General features: G+C 46.3%; 1 protein-coding gene across 2 annotated transcripts in view; it reads right to left on the reverse strand.

The window, feature by feature from the left end:
- Positions 1-18,703, reverse strand: part of Rtn1 (reticulon 1) — a 185,862-nt gene that overhangs the window by 86,935 nt on the left and 80,224 nt on the right. For both annotated transcript variants that reach the window (XM_060387632.1, XM_060387631.1), the window contains exons 2-3: positions 6,096-6,869; positions 40-801 (exon numbers count right to left, since the gene is read on the reverse strand). In XM_060387632.1, the coding sequence (XP_060243615.1) occupies positions 40-801; positions 6,096-6,869 (1,536 nt within the window). The remainder of the gene's footprint in view (positions 1-39; positions 802-6,095; positions 6,870-18,703) is intronic.

Below are 18,703 nucleotides of genomic sequence, written 5' to 3' on the forward strand. Positions count from 1 at the left end.
GGACAGCGCTGCTTAGACCTGAAAAGCTGCCTACTTTACCTTTTTGCTTGTTGAAGAAGGGCAGAGGGGGCATCAGGCAGGGACCAAGCAGCCCGGGGCTCTCGGTGGTGGCCTCAGGTCTTTGACTGGAACTCACAGCTTCCTCCTCTGGCTTTTGCTGCTGTGATGTGGGTGGCTCGGGGGCAGGGGCTCCGTCTCCGGAGGACAGCTCGGGACGCGGTTGGAGGTGGGCAGGACCGAAGCTGAGCACCGGGCTGGGCTCGGCGAGGCCCTGGAGGCTGGGCGCACGCTCCTCGGCGGCCCGAGTGCCCGTCTCCTCGCGGATGGCGTCCAGGGCGCTTGGCTTCATCGGGGGCGAGTCCTGCTCGCGCTTGGGGCTCTCCTCCGAGGCCGAGGAGGCGTCGCAGGACTCGATGATGAGCTCGCTGTCCAGCTCGGCCTCGCGCTCCTCGCGCAGGATGCTGTACTGGATGGATGGCGAGGCAGGAGACGGGGGCGGGCCCGACACGTGGCCGAAGCTCACGTAACCGGAGGGCAGCGCATCCTCCGAGGCCATGGGGTCCTCTGACACCAGCTCAATCTCTGAGTCCCCGGACTCTGCACTGCTGGCCTCGTGGTCCAGGGGGCTGGGGATGGTGGGCAGCCCGGATTTGGCCTTGGCTTTGGGTCTTTCAGCCACCTGGCCCGCTGGCCTTGGACTCTCGGTGGTCTCATATGATAACCCCTTGGCTTCTTTAATGGCAGCAATCAGCTCATCCTCGGAGACGCTGCCTTTCCCCTGGGACTCTGCAGCAGATGGTTCTGTCGTCCCACAGAGAAAAGGAGAGCCAGAGAGGCACACACACGGACAGACAGATGGACAGAGAGAGAAGAAATAAAACAAAATTCCATTAGGGGAGATGTTTTGTCGTTGCTTGAGAAACACACATCTCATTAGTACAGAAATAGTCTGTTTCCAGGGCTTTGCTGGAAAGGCAAGCCACCTAAGGAAGGCTAATTACTGTTGTGGCCCAATGAATTTACACACCTATCCATCTCAATCTAGCTGGGCTTTACATTTCCCACGAGAATGCTTTTTATTCCTAAAGCCTAAAATGTAAAGGTTTTGTCGGTTCTCCCCAACCAACCTGGAAGATCATGAGCTCTACCATCCCACGGGGCTGCCACCGTGGTGGGCCACTGTTCTGCTTTGTCCACCCCCTCTTGAGGAGACATCAACTCAGAGCCCCTGGGGCAAGTGTCTGCCTTCTGCGTGGTGTTCCTCCAGATGGCCTGAAGCCACCCTGGCAACCTTGCTGAGTCTGGCTGCTGGGATCACCATGACAACAGTGTTCAGGAGTTTGGGGGTGCTGTGTTGCTATAGAACAGGCAGGGCCTTTCCTCTGGGTGCCTTAGACAGCCATCCCTGGACTTTATGTGGCAAGAACCCATAGCTTCCTACCAAACATTGGGGTCACTGTGGGGTCCTAGGGAGGCAAGAGAACCAAATTATTTATGGCTAGCTACATCATCTATGGCTCTAGGATCCTGAGAGAACCCGATAGAGTATTTTAGAGTTTAAAAATTCTCTACAAAGCAGGATCAACTTTTCACATAAGCAGGGACAAAAGCCCAAATGATAAGGGACCACAACACATAAACAGTATGTCTAATAACAAAGTGAAGTGCACAGAATGCTGGATGGTAGCAAGTGCCACCAAGGAAGAGCAGAGCTGGGTAAGGGAATCAGACGTTCCGGACAGAGTGGGATGAGCTTTTTGGAAGAGGTGGACCTCGACTCAACGCTTGACTTCCAAAGGAACAGTGCCAATGCCTGGAGGTGGGGCTCGCAGTGATCCAGAGGTACCAAAAGGAGGGCCTGCATGTCTGGAAGGCCTTGTAGGTAAGGGGGGTGTGGTAGGAAAGGTAGAGGCAGGGGGGCGTGTCGGAGCTTGTGAGGTGGTTGCACTGGGGGAAGGGCAGTCCCTGGAGCAGAGAAATGGATGCACTCCGTGTTTTAAGTGTCTTCACTGCCTCTCCCGAAAACATAGGTGCAAGTAGCATCGCATGGACCAAACCGTTTATATTTAGGAATATATATATATATATATAGTCATATATGCGTGCAATAAGAATCAGTGAAGAAGTCATGAACTAGAAGGAGAGTGAGAAAGGGCAAAAGGGAGAAATTGGGGGGAGGAAAGGGAAGGGGGAAATGTAATTGTATTACAATCTCAAAATAAAATTAGAAAGCAAAACAACTGCCTCATTCTCTCAAACTCTTTGACAATTTTTGCGTTTACTACCTCAAACTGCTTTCATAATTAATTGTTACATAAGCCCTTGCTTGGAAGAGAATATTCTTTGGCCTTGAAAAAAACACGAGGGGTGAAATACAGGTGCGTGATAAAACATACCTCAAGTTACTGTACTAAGTAAGTCATGGAAAACTGCAAATTATATTATTTATAAATTTATATAAAATGTTTAAAATAAGCAAATACATAGAGACAGAATGTAAACTGATGGTTTCAGGGGATGGGAAAATTGAAAGGTAACCAGAGAAGGTCCCAGGTTTCTTTGGGGGTAACAAAAATGCTCTAAAATGAGATGATGGACTACAACACTGTGAATACACCAAAGACCATTGCAATGTATATTTTCAATGGTTGAGTGACACTGTTATTTTTCTTTTTAAGCAAAATGAGATGCAAGGAGGTTTGAATTTGATCTCTGCTCAAGGAGCTGCCCCAAGTCACAACGGATGAGCAAATTAAGTCTGATCTTAGCAAACATGTGGATACCAAGCAGAAAGCGGTCACCTCAAAACCTCAATTCAAGTACTCAGGGAAAGCTCTGGATGGTGTGTCTGGAAGGGTCAGCAGGTCACTGGCCCCGGGAAGCAGTTTAAGGCTCATTGTCTCATTGGTGTTATGGATGCTAGAGTTAAGTTCTAGAGAGAAAGTGGAAGGATGTGCTAAGGGGACAGTGTGGCAGTGAAGGGTAGAAATTAGGACGACTTAATGAGTTTGGGGGGACCACAGGATGAAAGAAAGGAAATTTAAGAAACACCGAGGAGAGAGAAATAAGGGGCCCCAGGGTCTGTTTTAAGTGAGCGAGAGAAATAGGTCAACAGTCACTCAGGTTGAAGTCGGGTGAGTAAATGAGCAAAAGGATTCCACAGCACCGAAGCACGGAACTCAGACAATGAACTGGTCCAGTGAGCAATTTCTGGGATGTGTCTTCCCTTCCTACAGCGTACCCCCCTCTGCATACTGACGGTGAAAGCCCCTGACCGCTTCAGCTAACAGGACTGGCCCAGCTCCTGTTTGTCTGGCATTCCTAGGAGCCCACACTATGCCAGCTAGCCTGCTGCTGCACGTGAAAGGAGGTGGGTGGGTATCCAACCATTTTGCACATCTGGAGCCTTGGGGATGATGTGATGAGTCTGTGTCTTCATTATCCTCCACCCGACTCTCAATGGCCATACACTTAAAGAAGAGCCAAGGTCACTGTCACTACCCTGGCAGCTTTTTCAGGGCCTGGTACACGGGGGGGGGGGGGGGAGGCTAGGAAGAACATTCACATGACCGTTCCCTCAGAATGTGAGCACAGTGGTTTACTGTTATCATTAGCATCATTATTGTTTCGTCCACTCATGCTTGCAGGTGAGTGTATGTGGAGGTCAGAGGTCAATCCTGGGCATCAACCTCTATGTATGACGAGGCAGGGTGGTTTCTCCTGGGAACCTAGAGCTTGCCAGTTCTAGCTAGCACTTTCTTATAATTCCCTGTCTTCATCCCTATAGCACTGTGGTTACAGATGGGCCAACACGCCCCCCCCAACATTTATGGGGGGGCTAGGGCTCTGAACCGTGATCCTCACCCTTACCTGGCAAGCACTTTACCCAGGGAGCCATCTCCCTGGCCCGGACTAGGGCTCTGAACCGTGATCCTCACCCTTACCTGGCAAGCACTTTACCCAGGGAGCCATCTCCCTGGCCCGGACCCTGCTTCTTAACCACAGCTCATGTCTGAGGGGTGCAGCTCACGGTTGCCCTCAGAAACGGTAAGTTAACAGGCAAGGTTCTGGGTGGAGCCCAGACCCCTGTGTTCTGTAACTCTGCCTGGGACTCTTCACAGCTAGGGCTGTTCTCCCCATTGGGTTGGTAGGTTCGGCAAGTAAGAATACAGGACATTGCCCTCAGCTGCATCCCAGAATGTAAGGGCTATTGCTAAAGACACTGCATACTTCTGAGCAGGAATTAGAGTAACTGAGTGGGAACTGACCCTGAAGACTAGCCCTCAGCGTATCCAAAAGTGCTACGTAAGCAGACAAGGGAGAAAAGAAATCAATAGTTCTCTCCAGCTTTAAGACTATAAAACCACAGCGATGACCAGCACAGCAAAATGCTCCTAAGAATGCAACAGTGCTACTTAGGCCTTGGAGGTAACCAAAAGCTATCTAATTGAACATAAGGCCTGCTCAGTAGGAGGGAATACATGCCTGGAAGCTCGGACAAATAACTGCCTGTGGCTAGAAAGGTCATAGACCCTAGATGTCATGCTTCTCTTTCTTGAATAAACACTGCTCAGAAGGCTGGCACTTGCATCCTCCTAAATTAATAGTTTCTAACCATATTTGAAATATTTATCCTTATACCCACAGTTACCTATAGCTCTCACCCCTCACCAAAGAAGCAGATGGAGGTTTGCACCTCAGAGAGCCACACCTGGTCATAAATACAGAAAATAAATTAAGGTAGAGATCTCAGTCCCAATTAGTATGTCTATAGTGCATCCGCTTCGCCTAAGACTCAGGGAACCAAGTAGAAACTTCGTAACACCCAGAGGACCAGGATGCCTCCTGGGAGACAGTGTCTTCTGGACCTGGAAGGGAAGCTGCACGTGACATCTTGGCTAGACCGCTGCCTAAATGAGACCTGCACAATGACAGCACCAGTCTACAGGCCAACCTGCAGGGTGGGATTTCCAAGGGTCCAACCCTAGGTAAAGAGCTATGAACAGATGGTAGGGTGTGGTCTCTTAGGAAGGCTGGAAAAGCAAGGGCTGGGCCAATCCCATTAGCTAAATTCACTCTCTCTCTCTCTCTCTCTCTCTCTCTCTCTCTCATACACATTATTTCCTCTCTCCCCTTCCCCCTCCTAGGTTATGTAATTGTGTGTGTGTGTGTGTGTGTGTGTGTGTGTGTGTGTCATGTAGAGGCTAGAGGACAGCCTCAGGTTCTCTTCCTCAGAAGCCATCATCTTATTAAGTTTCTCCCTGAGACTTTCTCCCTGAGTTTCTCCCAGTTCGGTAGGCCTGGCTGACCAGCAGCTCCAGATATCCGCCTGCCTCAGCTTTTCTAGTGCTTGGATCCCAAGAATGTGACATCACACCTATCTTTTTGTACCTAGAGGCTAGAAATTGAATTTGGGTCGTTGTGCCAATGTCCATGCACTTTTACTAACTGACCTCTTTCTCTCTAGACCCTAGACTTTCCTCTTTTAATCAAAGCCATTTTTTTTTCAGTTTCAAATATACAATCGTAGCTGGAATTCAAGGAACTAAAGAGAGTAAAGTAACCGTGTGGGGATTGAAGGAAGGAGGAGGATCATTTGTCTTTGAGGTTTCCTTTTCCTTCTACAGGAGCCCGAGTCCCTCCTACTCCAACTTTCCGTTACCTGGATGCAGGGCCTGGGTTATGCATAGTATATGTCCTAGACAAAGTAGCCCAGCCAACGTGCTCTCCCTATAACGCCTCCAAGAGACCTAGCGGATCATGGGAGAAGAGCCAATCTCAAGGCAGTGGCACCTCCCTGCTCTGAGCTTCAGGGCCGCAGGAGAGTATTAATGCTTCCATTGCTCATCCTTATCACCCTGCCTCACCACCATCAACTAAAGATAGAAAACACATAACAAAGGAAGCCCAAGAGGGCTTTAAGGGGAACCCCAGACTAAAACCTGTGTACAATAAATCAGTTAAACTGAATGTGATTTAGAGGCACGTCACAGGCAAGCATTTTGGATGTAGGTCTTCGTTCCTTCTCGCGAGATGGAACCTCGGCCCTCCACAGGCTGGGGTTTCCCAGAGTGGAAAGTTACCAGTGTCATTACCTGTTCCGGAAGATGGAGGAGTGACAGATCCCGGACTGTCATCTTCAGGCTCCGAGACAGTGACGGTGGGGACTGTGTCAGGACTTGGCTTCAGACACAGGTCTTGCTTCTCAGGGACAGTCTCGTGTGTGGCAGCCAGGACAGAAGGCTCAATCTCAGTCAGTGTGATCTTGACAGGGGCAGTGACCAGAGGCGCCCTGTGCTGCCCATCAGAGAGCTCATCTATGTAAGGAGCAAAGGTAGATTCTTCAAATAAGTGGTCCTTGATGAGCTTGCCCTGCACAGGAGCTGGTTGCTCGGGTGCCCGGGCCCCTTCCGGTGTTGTGGAGACATCAGTGTCCTTGTCTTTAAAGCCCAAGTCTTTACCTTCTAGCCCAGGTTGATGCTGCTCCTGGCCTTTTGCCTCCTGCGGCCTGGTTATGTCAATGTATTTGTAGACTTCTGCTTTCATCTGGTCCAGGGGGTCAGCTAGGATCTTGTTCACTTCGGTGGACTCAGCAGGAGTCATCTCTATTCCAGAATCAGAACTCAATAAGCCGTGCGGCTCCATCCCAGGCACTTCCGGTAAGGAGGGTCCAGGGGTCCCCAGCTCCTCGGGGCTCTCGGAAGTGGTGACGTGACCATTTTCCTTCTGAAGAATTCCTGTAAAGTATGCAGAGTCCTCCCGGGGTGGATAGCAGACGTCAGAAATGAGGGATGTGTAACATGCCCCTTCCCCGTCTTTGAGTGTTGAAGAAGAAGGGCGATCTAGGGCATCAGAAACAGCCGACACACCTGTCAATCAAAATAACAACAGACCGTTAGCAGGCACCAGGCTGGACGCGTTTCTCTCCTACCTAATCTACCAGCTAGCCCTTGATGAGAAAACACAACATCCTTTCTCTCGACCCTGGCGCATCCGCGACCTGATTTTTCCTTGTTCACCCGATAGTCTACAACTCTGGTATTTTCCAGGCGACAGACCCAAACAGTTCACTGACTTTCAACATCTGGTACCTTAATATACGGTGAGTTCATTGACTTAGTTTTGTCAAAAAATAAAAAAATAAAAAAGGAAACTCCTCACATTGATATTCTTAATAGGCCCTGAAGTGGGGTGGAAATGGAAGTGAGTCTCAGCTTGTAAAGGATCGTAGACAGCTGGGAAGGGGCTGCCCGTGGAGGCTCACAGGTCTGTGCCCCAAAGGCTCCAGGGCCTGCCCTTGCACTCTAGGGGCTTCAGCTGCCTTCAGATTATGCCCGTCCTCCTAGTTTGGAGCCTCGTCCCAAAGCGTCATTGTCTGAACAGTGTGCCTCTATTTCTCCGGGTCCCCTCACTGCCTCTCTCCAGTTCTGCTTCCAGTGAGCTGGCTAGCCTTCCACGAACACCAAAACACCACCCTGGGAATTCCTTCCTTCCGCTGGTGCTCAGGGAAAAACAAGCTGGTAAGCTTGAGTTCACAGAACATTTCTACCTAGTCGTCCTTCCAGCCCCCCTAAGGCACTGGTTAGTAGGAGAGGGGGCTGGCGAAGCAGCTCAGCAAGTCTTAAAGGCACTCGGCCTCCAAGCTCGGCGACTTGAAATCTTCAGGACCCAGACAGTGGAAGAAGAAAACAGCTTCCCACCTGTTGTCCTCTGAGGTCCGCAGGCACATCATGGCAATGTGTGATCTCAACACAATAAAATAAAACTGTTTTTTTTTTATGAGAAAAAAAAAAAAACATTTCTTGATGCAAATAGAAGCAAATAGGTATCAATAACAACTTACTGGATGCTCGGCAATGGGGTGTTGACCTAATTCTTTCTTGCAATAGTTTTGTACATTAAACCTCAGGTTCTTGATGTCTACATACAAACTACACACGTGTGTAAACACAGACACAATATAAAAATCCTAGACACACCCGAAAAATATACCAGAAAAGGTGACCATCTTCTGCGAATGTGATCAGTGTGGAAAAACCTTCATTAATACCTCTGACTTCAGTGAAAAAAATGAGTCAAAGCCAAGCAGTATTCACACGGTGAACATGTGGCCTGTGCACCAGACTGTGCAGCGAACTTCCAGTGTTTGATGGTGTGAGGGCCGAAAGCACGCCCATGGGACGCTTGCCAACTGCTCTCACACGCCTAAATACAGAAAGCCATCTTTGTCAAAGGATGCACCTTCCCGGACCCCACAGCACACCCTCTGGTTATAAAACAGAAGATTCGAAGATCAGCAGAGGAAGCACAACAGCACAGATGTTCTGTTCTCATTGGATGGCTCCTCCTCTCCTCCCCCCCACCCCCGGATTCTCTGAGGTGATGCCTCAGAGAGCAGGAGCTTCCCAGATGCCTGCTAAAAGCGTGCATGCATGCTAAAGACAGCGTCCAGATCATAACGGGAGTATCTGAGAGTGCATATAAATAGAGCAAACCATGGAGAGAACTCTTTGACCCAAAAGTCTGACCCAGCCAGCTTGATCTTACTCAAAGGCTCTTACCCTGAATTGGAAGAACCTTTGTCCCACCTCGAATAGTACCAGCTAGGGAATCAGGAAGGGGAATAGTCATTGTGAGAACTCCAGTGTTTGTGACAATTATGAAGGTTATATGTTCTAAATACCAACAACTCAACAGTTTAAAATTCCCAAAGAGCAACCACTCCTAAAATCTAAAATTTAAAAGGGAAAAACAAGCAAAGAAGCTGAAAACAATCTAGAATCGTAAAGAGTTAAAAAGCCAAATGCTAAAACCTTGAACAAATCTCTTAAACCGCAATTCCCGCTGAGCAGAAATGATTTTGTCTGAGTGTTGAGAGATAAGCAGCTGGGGAAGAAGCTGGCCATTTTGGGGCATACACAGAATGGTTGGGTGCGCGGATATCTACCTGCTAATGATTTTTTTTTTAATGACCAAGGAAGGGGTCCAGGAAAGACTATGTGTGAGTCATGGTGGAATAGATCTACCCCAGAGAAAATAAATAAGAACATCTGTGAGGAGAGACATGAGCCCCCCACCTCCGAAAAAGAACAACCATAGCCAATTCATTGTGATATAAGATATCAAAATATAGTTAAAGGTTACAACGTAAACCTCCTGAAGAGAATACTGCTGGGTAATGGCCTATAATCTGCCCTGTAAGTATGCTTTTTCATGTGTTGAATTTTGTGATTTTTTTCCCCATTATCTCAAATTGTCAGCATGCATATTATAATCTATTATGCCATGTATTTCAACCTCACATCAAGTTCAAAATTATTGTTATAAATAAATTATGTTATATGTATCAAGACTTCTATTTTCATTTCCTAGTTTCTGAAAATTTCTATGTGAGAACTGTATTTACATCATTTCCACCTCTCCCTCTCCCCTCCCTGGTCCTTCTGTGTCTTCCCACTCCCTCTCTAATGCATGACCTCTTGTTATTATACACATGAGTGAGTGCACACATACACACAGAGACACACAGACACAAAACACATGCATGTACCTATATATACATACATGTATATATATATACATACATATAAGTATCCTGCTGAGTCCACTTTAGTGTTGCTCATATGAAAGCACTCAGGAATAACTGCTTGGGATAACCAATCATGGGGCTTTTCCCTGGAGAAACTGATGATCTCTCAGCAGCCATTAATTGCATGTAGGTGTTTATTTAGGGGCGGGGCCTTATGAGATCTACTTCTTCCATATTAGCATGTCGACTGGTCTTGTCATTGTGTGGGTCCTGGGAAGCACACTGTTAAGATTTCACAGGTGCAGCTTGCCTGAGTTACACAGAGGATAACCTCTCATGGCAGATAGCCTGTTCCTCTGACTCTCACAGTCTTTCGGCCCCCTCTTCCGTGATATTCCCTGAACCTCTCCTGTAGGGGCTGTGTGTAGATCTATCAACTGGGGGCTCAGTTGTTTTCTGCATGTTGACTGCTTGTGGATTTCTGTAAAGGTTTCCCTCTGTTGAAAAGAAAAAAAAAAAAGGTAGTTTCTTCGGTTCAGGGTGAGTGACTTACTGTGGGTATAAGGGTAGGTCTTTAGAATATGTTTAGGAATTACACCAGTTTAAGAAAGTGACAGCAGCAGGCTCTCCTCTAGGTGTCAGGACCCTTTGAGCCAGGAGTAACAGGCTGGGTTTATAGTACCAGCCATAAATCCCCTTCCATTGAGCAAGCCTTAAGTTCAGCTAGATGGCTACCCACCCCAGTGCCATTGAATATCTCACCGTTCCAGTCACTGGTGTGTTCTAAAGGCTTTACAGTTGTGGGGAACTAATGACTGTTTTTTCTTCCCTGGGCAGCTTGGCTAGCATCCTTAGAAACTATGAGAGCTGGTCCTCAGGGAGGAGGCATCCAGGTCTGCTCCAGTTTGATTCCTTCAGTCCTGTGTTCACAGTGTACGCTGTCTTCGGCCTTCCAGCCTAACCCTTCAAGTTCTGGGAGGCAACAGCCTATACTATTTTGGGATTCTCCCTCTGTATTGTTCGATGGCCCCTTACCAGTTAAATTATTCTGTTTTCCCATGAGCCTTCACAGCACCTGTGTCCTACTACCATCTCCAGAGCGCTCTACCCTGTAACCCCTTTTTATTTTCCTTGTTTCTGCCATCACCCTGGAGTCCAGACTCAGTACCTAAAGATTCTCACCTAAGAGTCATAAATAAGTAAGGACACAGAGTGTTTGTCCTTTGGCATCAGTGTATTATTTTCTCAGTTTGTTCATTTACCAGAAAACTTCATGCTCTCATTTTTCAGTTCCGTTCTGCATACACAGCACATTTCCATTACCCATCCATCAGCTGAAGGACGTTTCAGTACTTTCCATTTTGCAGCTATTGTAAACAGAGCAGCCGCGAACTTGGCTGAGCATGTATCGGTGGAATAGAGCACCAAGCCCTGTAGGCATATGCCAAGAAGTGGTATGGTAGGGAAATACAGAATAAAACGACTTGAGGATTTCTTCTTACACTAGTCAGAATGGCTAAGACAGAAAAAAACAACCAAACACAAGTGTTGATGAGGATGGGGGGGGAGGGCACTACAGAAAGTGATGTGGAGAATTTTCAAAACGCTAAAAGCAGACCCCTGTGGTAGTTTGGATGAGATGGCTTCCTTAGTCTAGGGCATTTGATTGCTTTATTTTTATTTTTTAATGATTTAAAAAAAAAAAACTTGTGTGCACTGGTGTTTCGCTTGCACACATGGCTGCATGAGGGTGTTGTATCCCCAGGAACTAAAATTGAGGTGGTTGTGAGCTTCCTGTGCTGGGAATTCGATCCAGGTCCTCTAAAGGAGCAGCCAGCGCTCTTAACCACTAAGCCCTAACTTTTATTTTATGTGTATGGATGTTTTGTCTGTACGTATGTCTGTGTACCACATACATGCTGTGCCCATAAAGGCCAGCGCGGATTGAAGATACCAAGGACACCAGGCCTTTCTAGACGCAACAGGACCGAGACACCCGTGAATGTACAGAGACTGTTGCAGCATGCACAAGGCCTGCACAGGTCTAAGCCAGACGGAAAGAGCAAACCCAAGTCTCCATCCTTAACCAAGCAGCCATCTCCAGCTGACAGCTGCTCACAAAGGGAAGGGAGTTTTCTCCAGTGGACTCTCTAGGCACACAAACCAGACTTAAGGGCAGGCCCCGCTCCCAGCAGAAAGGAGATGCCCAACACAAATGAAGTCTGTGGTGTTTGAGGCGGGGGTTGCCTCATAGTGCTCTGTAGGGGAATTTCTTTTTCCTTACAGGGCTTTTGCCAATTTTGGTTTTCAATTTTGTGTTTTTACAGAATCTCTCTATGTGCAAATATATGTGTCTCTGTGTCTTTATGTGTTTCCCCTGCTTTCTCATGGGCTCTTCTTTTTTTGTTTGTTTGCTTGTTTGTTTTAATTGTCTGTTTTCTAATGAGAGAGAGAAAGAAAGGGTGTGGATTTGAGTAGGTGGAAAGGTGGGGAGGATCTGGGAAGAGTTGGGGGAGGGGAAACCGTGATGAGAATATAATGTATGAAAAAAAAACTATTTTCAATAAAAAGTAAAATTATAAATAAAAAAGTTTGCTGTTTTGGTAAAGGAAAAGAAGAATAGATTGTAATAATTTTTTATGTAAAATGTAAACTGATTTAATTCTTTTTCAGGATAATTCATAAAAAATGTAAGAGTTTAAAATACATAATTCTAGTACGTAGTTAAACAAATATAATATATAACTAGCAGAGTCTAATGTGTTTAACCTTGAAGTTGTGATATGGTTGAGAAGAAGAGGAAGGAGAATCACAAAAGTAAATTTTGTTTGAAAACGCCTCAACCATGCCCCCACAAAGTGTAACAAGGCACTTCTAGGTCTTTCAGCCATTTTTTTTTATAAATTTAATGAACTAAAACAAACATTAATATGAATCTATTTTATCTAATACACAAATACATTTCCTCTGCACATTTCAAATTAAAAAGTTGCCTAGATACACCAAAAATTAAGTTATATTTTTAGAATAAGAGTTTGAAGATTTTTTAAATTCTTTTTGTATTTCATATTTCAAGAATTTTTTTTTCAACACTCTGTATTATGGCATTTAGAACTGTCATATAGAGCCAGGTATGGTGATGCACGCCTTTAATCCCAGCACTCAGGGAGGCAGAGGCAGGGGGATCGCTGTGAATTCGAAGCCAAGCCTGGTCTATAAAACAAGTCCAGGACAGCCAAGGCTACACAGAGAAACCCTGTCTTGAAAAAAACAAACACCAAAAACCAACAAATAAATAGTTATCATTTAGGAATATTGCCCAAACTTGTGTAAGGCACATAGCTTATTCTTTCAACTTTCCCCCCACATTTTAGAAGGGACCAGATAATAGACTCACAAGAACACCGAGTGTGCCAAAAGCTTTGGATGTGGCTGTGTCTCCCTTCCTTTGAGTAGATTCCTTGACAATTTCTCGAGATTCCTGAATGTGAAATTTTGTGAGCATTATGTGGTGCCTATTAGGCGGGACCCTCGCACACAGAAGGCTTCTGAACTGTAAATTACGAGACAGCAGAGTCCTGCGGGGATTGCTGGAGAGCTGAGCCTTGAGGCTCAGGAAAGCCAATTAATTCTTGTCAGTGCTTCCTGCAGAGCTGGCAGATGTGGGTGCTGAGGTACCCAGCTCAAGCAGCTGCCCAGGTAGGAGCCTGTCCTGTTACATCATTAAATCCAAATCCATCCGGTCAAAGTGCTTTTCTTACCCAGCCTACCGTATGTGCGAACATTACCATCATGTATGCACACACATACATAGACACATATATCTGCTCCTAGGAGAGATAGGGTGTGTGTAAGCCTCAGTGGAGCGGGTGGGGAAGATCTAGTGCATAGGAAATGAATGTGAATGTGTCTGAGGGGGACAGCGTAATAATGGGGTGCAGTGGGAGGGCCAGTGGAGCTGAGATGCAAGATGTCACATTGTTAGTGATTCCTGAGTGGGCCTGCCCGGAGGACCGCCACTATGAACCACCTGCCTCTCTCCTGTAACCCGCTTTCTCCTGTGTTGAAGTTTCCTCTGTTCTTTGAGGGTTTTGCATTGTAATCACAGCTTTGCTTGCCCTCTAATGGTTCTTTTGTCTTTGCTCCCAACCCCCAGATTCTAGGTAGCCCCTTTAAAGGCTGACGTTTTTTTTTTCAGAGTGTGCGGGATCCCTCCGAACGTCTGAGCTCAGCAGCTCTTTTGCAGAATTTAGAGGACACGTTTATGCAGAGGCCTCGCCACGTCGGGAGTCAGCGAGTGAACCCAGAGATGCCCTGAATACTGGAGCCAGGCGAGGGGTGGGGGAAGGAGAAAACTCTGTGCTCGGAGGCTTTTGAAGTGACATTTCCAAATTGAAAAGAGCAACATTTTTCAGTCAAAGGATGAAAACTGAAACAATTGCCATCAACTTACACACACACACACACACACACACACACGCACACACACACAGCTAAAGTGAGCTAAGGTCATAGAAGTATATGTGTGACACCAGGCAGGCAAGCACAAAGGCTGGTATTTGATTTTATCCTTTTCTATTATTTAATTCTCTGGCGACAGAGGAATGGGAGGACAAAGGTGACTTCCTGAAAAACGGTCGTGCTCCCCTCTTCACCCCAAAGCTTCGGTCCCCAGCTCCATGCTGACTCCAGCTCACAGGATGGAGCTCACTCCGATGGGCAGCCTGCTGCTTAGACCATCTGTATTTTAGCTCTGCTGGAACTGCACCAGTTGTGAGAATCTGGACACTTTAACACTTTACACCGTCAATTAATAAATCTTTAAAATGGGGAGAATAATAGTCGTGCCCACCTCTCTAAGCGACTACGAGAATTAGATGAGATATGATATACTTAGATCAGAAGTTTAATGGAGATGATGCCCGCTTTGTTGCTCTCTGGGATCTGCCTTGGATGCATAGTAACACTGTTCTACCTGCTCTGGTAACCACAGGCTCATGGGCCCCGTTACCCACATACAGATGGCTGTGTTGAACACGGAAACTTGAAACTGACTAGGACATTGCCCAGGAAAGGAATGTGCGTGTTCAACACTGAGCTTTCTCCATTCCGGGCAGAGTCCATTCTACTCCCAAGAGCTGGGATGTGGGGCCTGTGGTTTAGGAAGTTAATTCAGACATTCAATACAGCCCCATCTCTCTGCTCTGAAACAGAGATATAGAGAATACCAGCAAAGAAACTGATGATACCAAAGGGTTTTTCTGAGCACAAGTGTAGCAGTGTACTTGAGAGGCATCCGTCTCACCTTTCTTCCCGAAATTACAAAAACAACCAAAACTAACAAGAAGAATGGAACCACTGTTAATGGGCTTAAGTTAACCAACAGTAACGGCAGCGGGCAGAGAAGTGAAAACGTGGATGCTGGGTCAAGATGTGTGGCTGGAGTGAGCGTGGCTCACTTCCGAGACTCGGGTGCATTAGGCCTCGAGGTGATGGACAGCTGTGGCCTTCTCCAGGGCCAGGCACTGGACCTGAGCACTCCAGTGGTCTTTCTTAGGTGCTCCCCACAGGCTGGGAACAAGGACAGCGTGGTGATGCAGATGTTGGCAGAACCCTCTGTGAAGAATGGTCTGCCAGACAAGCCTGGGAGCCCCAAGGTCAGCTAGACAGCATTCTCCTGGAGTTAGGCACCTTGTGGTTTAACCTGACAATTGGGCGTGGAGAACGCCAGGCACACCCGTTCCTTGCCAGCTTTACCAATGGGATGAGTGAACAGAACAAGCTTTTTTGTTGTTGTTGTTTTGTTGTTGCTGTTGTTAACCAGGAATGCCTGAGATTCTAAGCCAAGGCTGACAACGGCGTTCTTGGGAGTTTAAGGGTGAGCACATATTCTTTCCACAGTGCATGGCTTTATTTAAAGCCTGTCTGCTAGAGTAATAGTTTAGCTGTGGGGATTGTAAAATTCATGTTTAATAATAATAATAATAAAACTGACTTGAAAGATTTGTTTTTATTCCTGTGAAGTGCCAGGGTTTGCTTTGCATGAGGAGTTTTCAATTTAGGGGGAAGAAAAAAAAAACTGTCTGAGGAAAAACCCAGGCTGGCAGTCAGACCACGCCTCGCGTCTCTGAGTTCTCAGCAAGGCTACACCAAGCAGAAGGCTGCACAGAGCTGAGGCAGGACAAGAGAGGTACTGAAGGGCTTGAAGGGCAATGCACTTGCTTATTTTAGGAGTTCTGTTTGTTCTCTATTTTTGCCTGCTCTCTAAGCATAGGAGTGGATTCTATGGTCCCCTAAGGGTAATAATCATTTTGAAGGTGGTGGGGGAAGTCGGGATATAAAATGCGTTTAAAAGGAAAAGTTCTGAAACTCCGCGTGGAGCTTCCACTGATTTTCTTGAGCATCACTGGTACAGTGCAATCCACACGGTGTAAATCCACTTGTTCACAGTGCGGGGTTCAGCGGTTTTTATACAACCAACCTATTACCTCCAAATTGCCCACCTATCATAGACACATCCTGCTCTATGTAGAAAAAGTACTAAGTTATCCGTGCCGTGAAAAGAACTGTCTATCCCCTTTGGAGACAAAAACACAGGCAGTTAACAGCCGTCTCAATGAACTTAAGGCTCACTCAACAGGAGAGAAATCATGTCTGGTACTGGAAACCTAGCCAAGATCCATGACCTAGAGCTAGTGAGGTCATGGATCTTAGAAAAGAATCTACAGGCACTTTGCTAGACAAGCCCAATTCCTCGCTCCATTCTACGTCTTATCCTTTATACCACAAATAAGTTGGAGCTACCTCCCCTCATCAAAGGAGCCTCTCTCTACAGCAAATGGAGACCATCACAGCAAACCACAACTGGACACAGTACAGATCATGGGGAGGCTAGCCCCAATAGGTACATCTACGCCACAGCTCCTGCACATATGGCTCAGGAAACAGCAGAAGAGACAACAGAAAGAGCCCCGAACAAAGGCAAAATCAATGGACATGGTAATGGGTCCCACACCTATACAAAGAAAAAAAATCACAAGTAACTAATGCCTCCTGGGAGAAGGAGAATCAGCCTCTCCAACTGATGAGCCCCTATCCCCTCTTATTGCTTGTCCAATGCAGAGTGGAGCCATGCACACATAAACAACAAGAACAGAACCAGAACGTTGTATTTATATAGATTTGTGCACGCACTGTGCACTCACTTACACACACACACACACACACACACACTTACACACACACGATGATAATTAAAGAAAAAAAGAGGTTATTAACTTGAGTATGGATGGGGACATGGGCAGGGGGTTGAAGGAGGGTGTCTGGGGAGGGGGAGGCTGAAAGAAGGAAAGGGAGGAGGCGAAGTGATATTAATTCTATCTGGAGCAAAAACATACTAGTGTGAGAAGGCAGGGCATGCCATCTGAAGCAGGACGAAGCGCTGCAGGCTTTGGGTTGTGACAACCTGTTGCTGAAACTTAACAGGTGACAAGTTTGTTTAGAGACTGCTCCCCATCCAATTACTGAGTTTCAGCGAGTCATTGAGCCCTCAGGGAAGCCCCGGCTGCTCACGTGTAATGGAAGATTATAGGAATTCTGGGCCTGCTATGTGGTAAATGAGACACTTAAATGGATTATCTCATTTACCCATAATCTGCAAAGATTACAGGCTGTGCCACCATGCCTGAAGACAGGCATTTTAAAGAGTCGGGTCTGTCCCATTCCAGAAACAGCTAGACCTTGAGCTGTTAGCGAACTGGCTTTATGAACATAGACCCAAGTGCAGAGCTAGAATGCAAGGTTCTAGGCCACCGACCCCAATGCTGATGTTAACAGCACTGGTCTCAGAATCGCTGTGAGAACAAAGTTAAAGGGCCCTGGATTTAGAATCGCGTCTCAGTTAACGATGATAGTAGAGTAAAAGGAATCTGCTGTGCCAATCAATGTCCACTGCTTAGGAAAAGTGTCATTCTTACAAGAAAGCATATTGCAGGATTTCTCTTTGCCTGGGAGCGCATCAAAGCAAATTTCAAAAGCTCACAGGCTGAACACGGTTTTTGAGGCACCTCTGCAAGAAGACTGCTTTATTTTTAAACACAAGCATCATCAGCTCCACCACTCTGCCCTGGTACCGCAAAAGCCTTCTTCCCACAGTTTCCAGAATCTAACTCACGTGTTCTGCTAATCATGAGATGCTTGAAATATTAATTTGGGGCTTTGAGCATTCCTCATCTTAAAGGCAACCTTGTGTTGCAATGCCTGTTATAAAAATAGAAATGGGTGAATGACATCTTGGGACAAATTCCCATAAACCTGGAATTCAGGATACACACCACTTTGTTCAGAGGCAAACCTTTTCCTCTCAGGAACATGGGTGCACGTGTGCGCGCACACACACACACACACACACACACACACACACACATGCACATACACACACACACACACATGCACACACACACCTCATACACACTCAAAATAAAACTAAAGTTAGGTTGGGATGTAGTTTAGAGGCCAACTGCTTGCCTATCACATGAAAGGCTAATGTTTCCATCAGAGCTCTTTAAAAAGAATGTACATAATATGTGTAGTTCATTGTATTATATAAATACAGTTAAATAATAATTAAATAATAATTTGTAGCTATATAAATTATAAATCAATTTATGTAAATAAACTACCTGTAATTTTAAACTATAACATTATAAACATAGATCATATGCTACATATGCACATAATTTATGCTAATACGTTTATAGAAAATGGAGCCTAGGCTAGATGAAGCCATACTAATCAACTAAAATGATGGAGAAGATTCATGCCCTCTACCAACAGCATCATTCATCTCGCTCCTCTGAGCTATCTGGTACAGGCCAAGGTAAACTGTGCGTCTATGACAGGACAATAACTCAGCCATTGATGTGCCAGGGCTTAGGACGATCGATCCAAGTGGCTCTCGGTGCTCAGCAGACCCTCCTACTGTCTTTTATCCTCAGGAATGCTAGGGCAGCGAGTTAAAAAGCACACCCCCACACACGCGTTCCTTCTCACAACCATGCAAAATGTCTATTTCAATCAGCTACACGTTTCAAAGTAGTAATTAAAATACTGCCTACTAGTGTGAGCTACTTGACAGTCAATAAAAAACACAGCGTGATGTTAGGGGCTAGGGTG

The sequence above is a fragment of the Meriones unguiculatus genome, chromosome 7, assembly GCF_030254825.1.
Source record: "Meriones unguiculatus strain TT.TT164.6M chromosome 7, Bangor_MerUng_6.1, whole genome shotgun sequence".
Taxonomy (NCBI): domain Eukaryota; kingdom Metazoa; phylum Chordata; class Mammalia; order Rodentia; family Muridae; genus Meriones; species Meriones unguiculatus.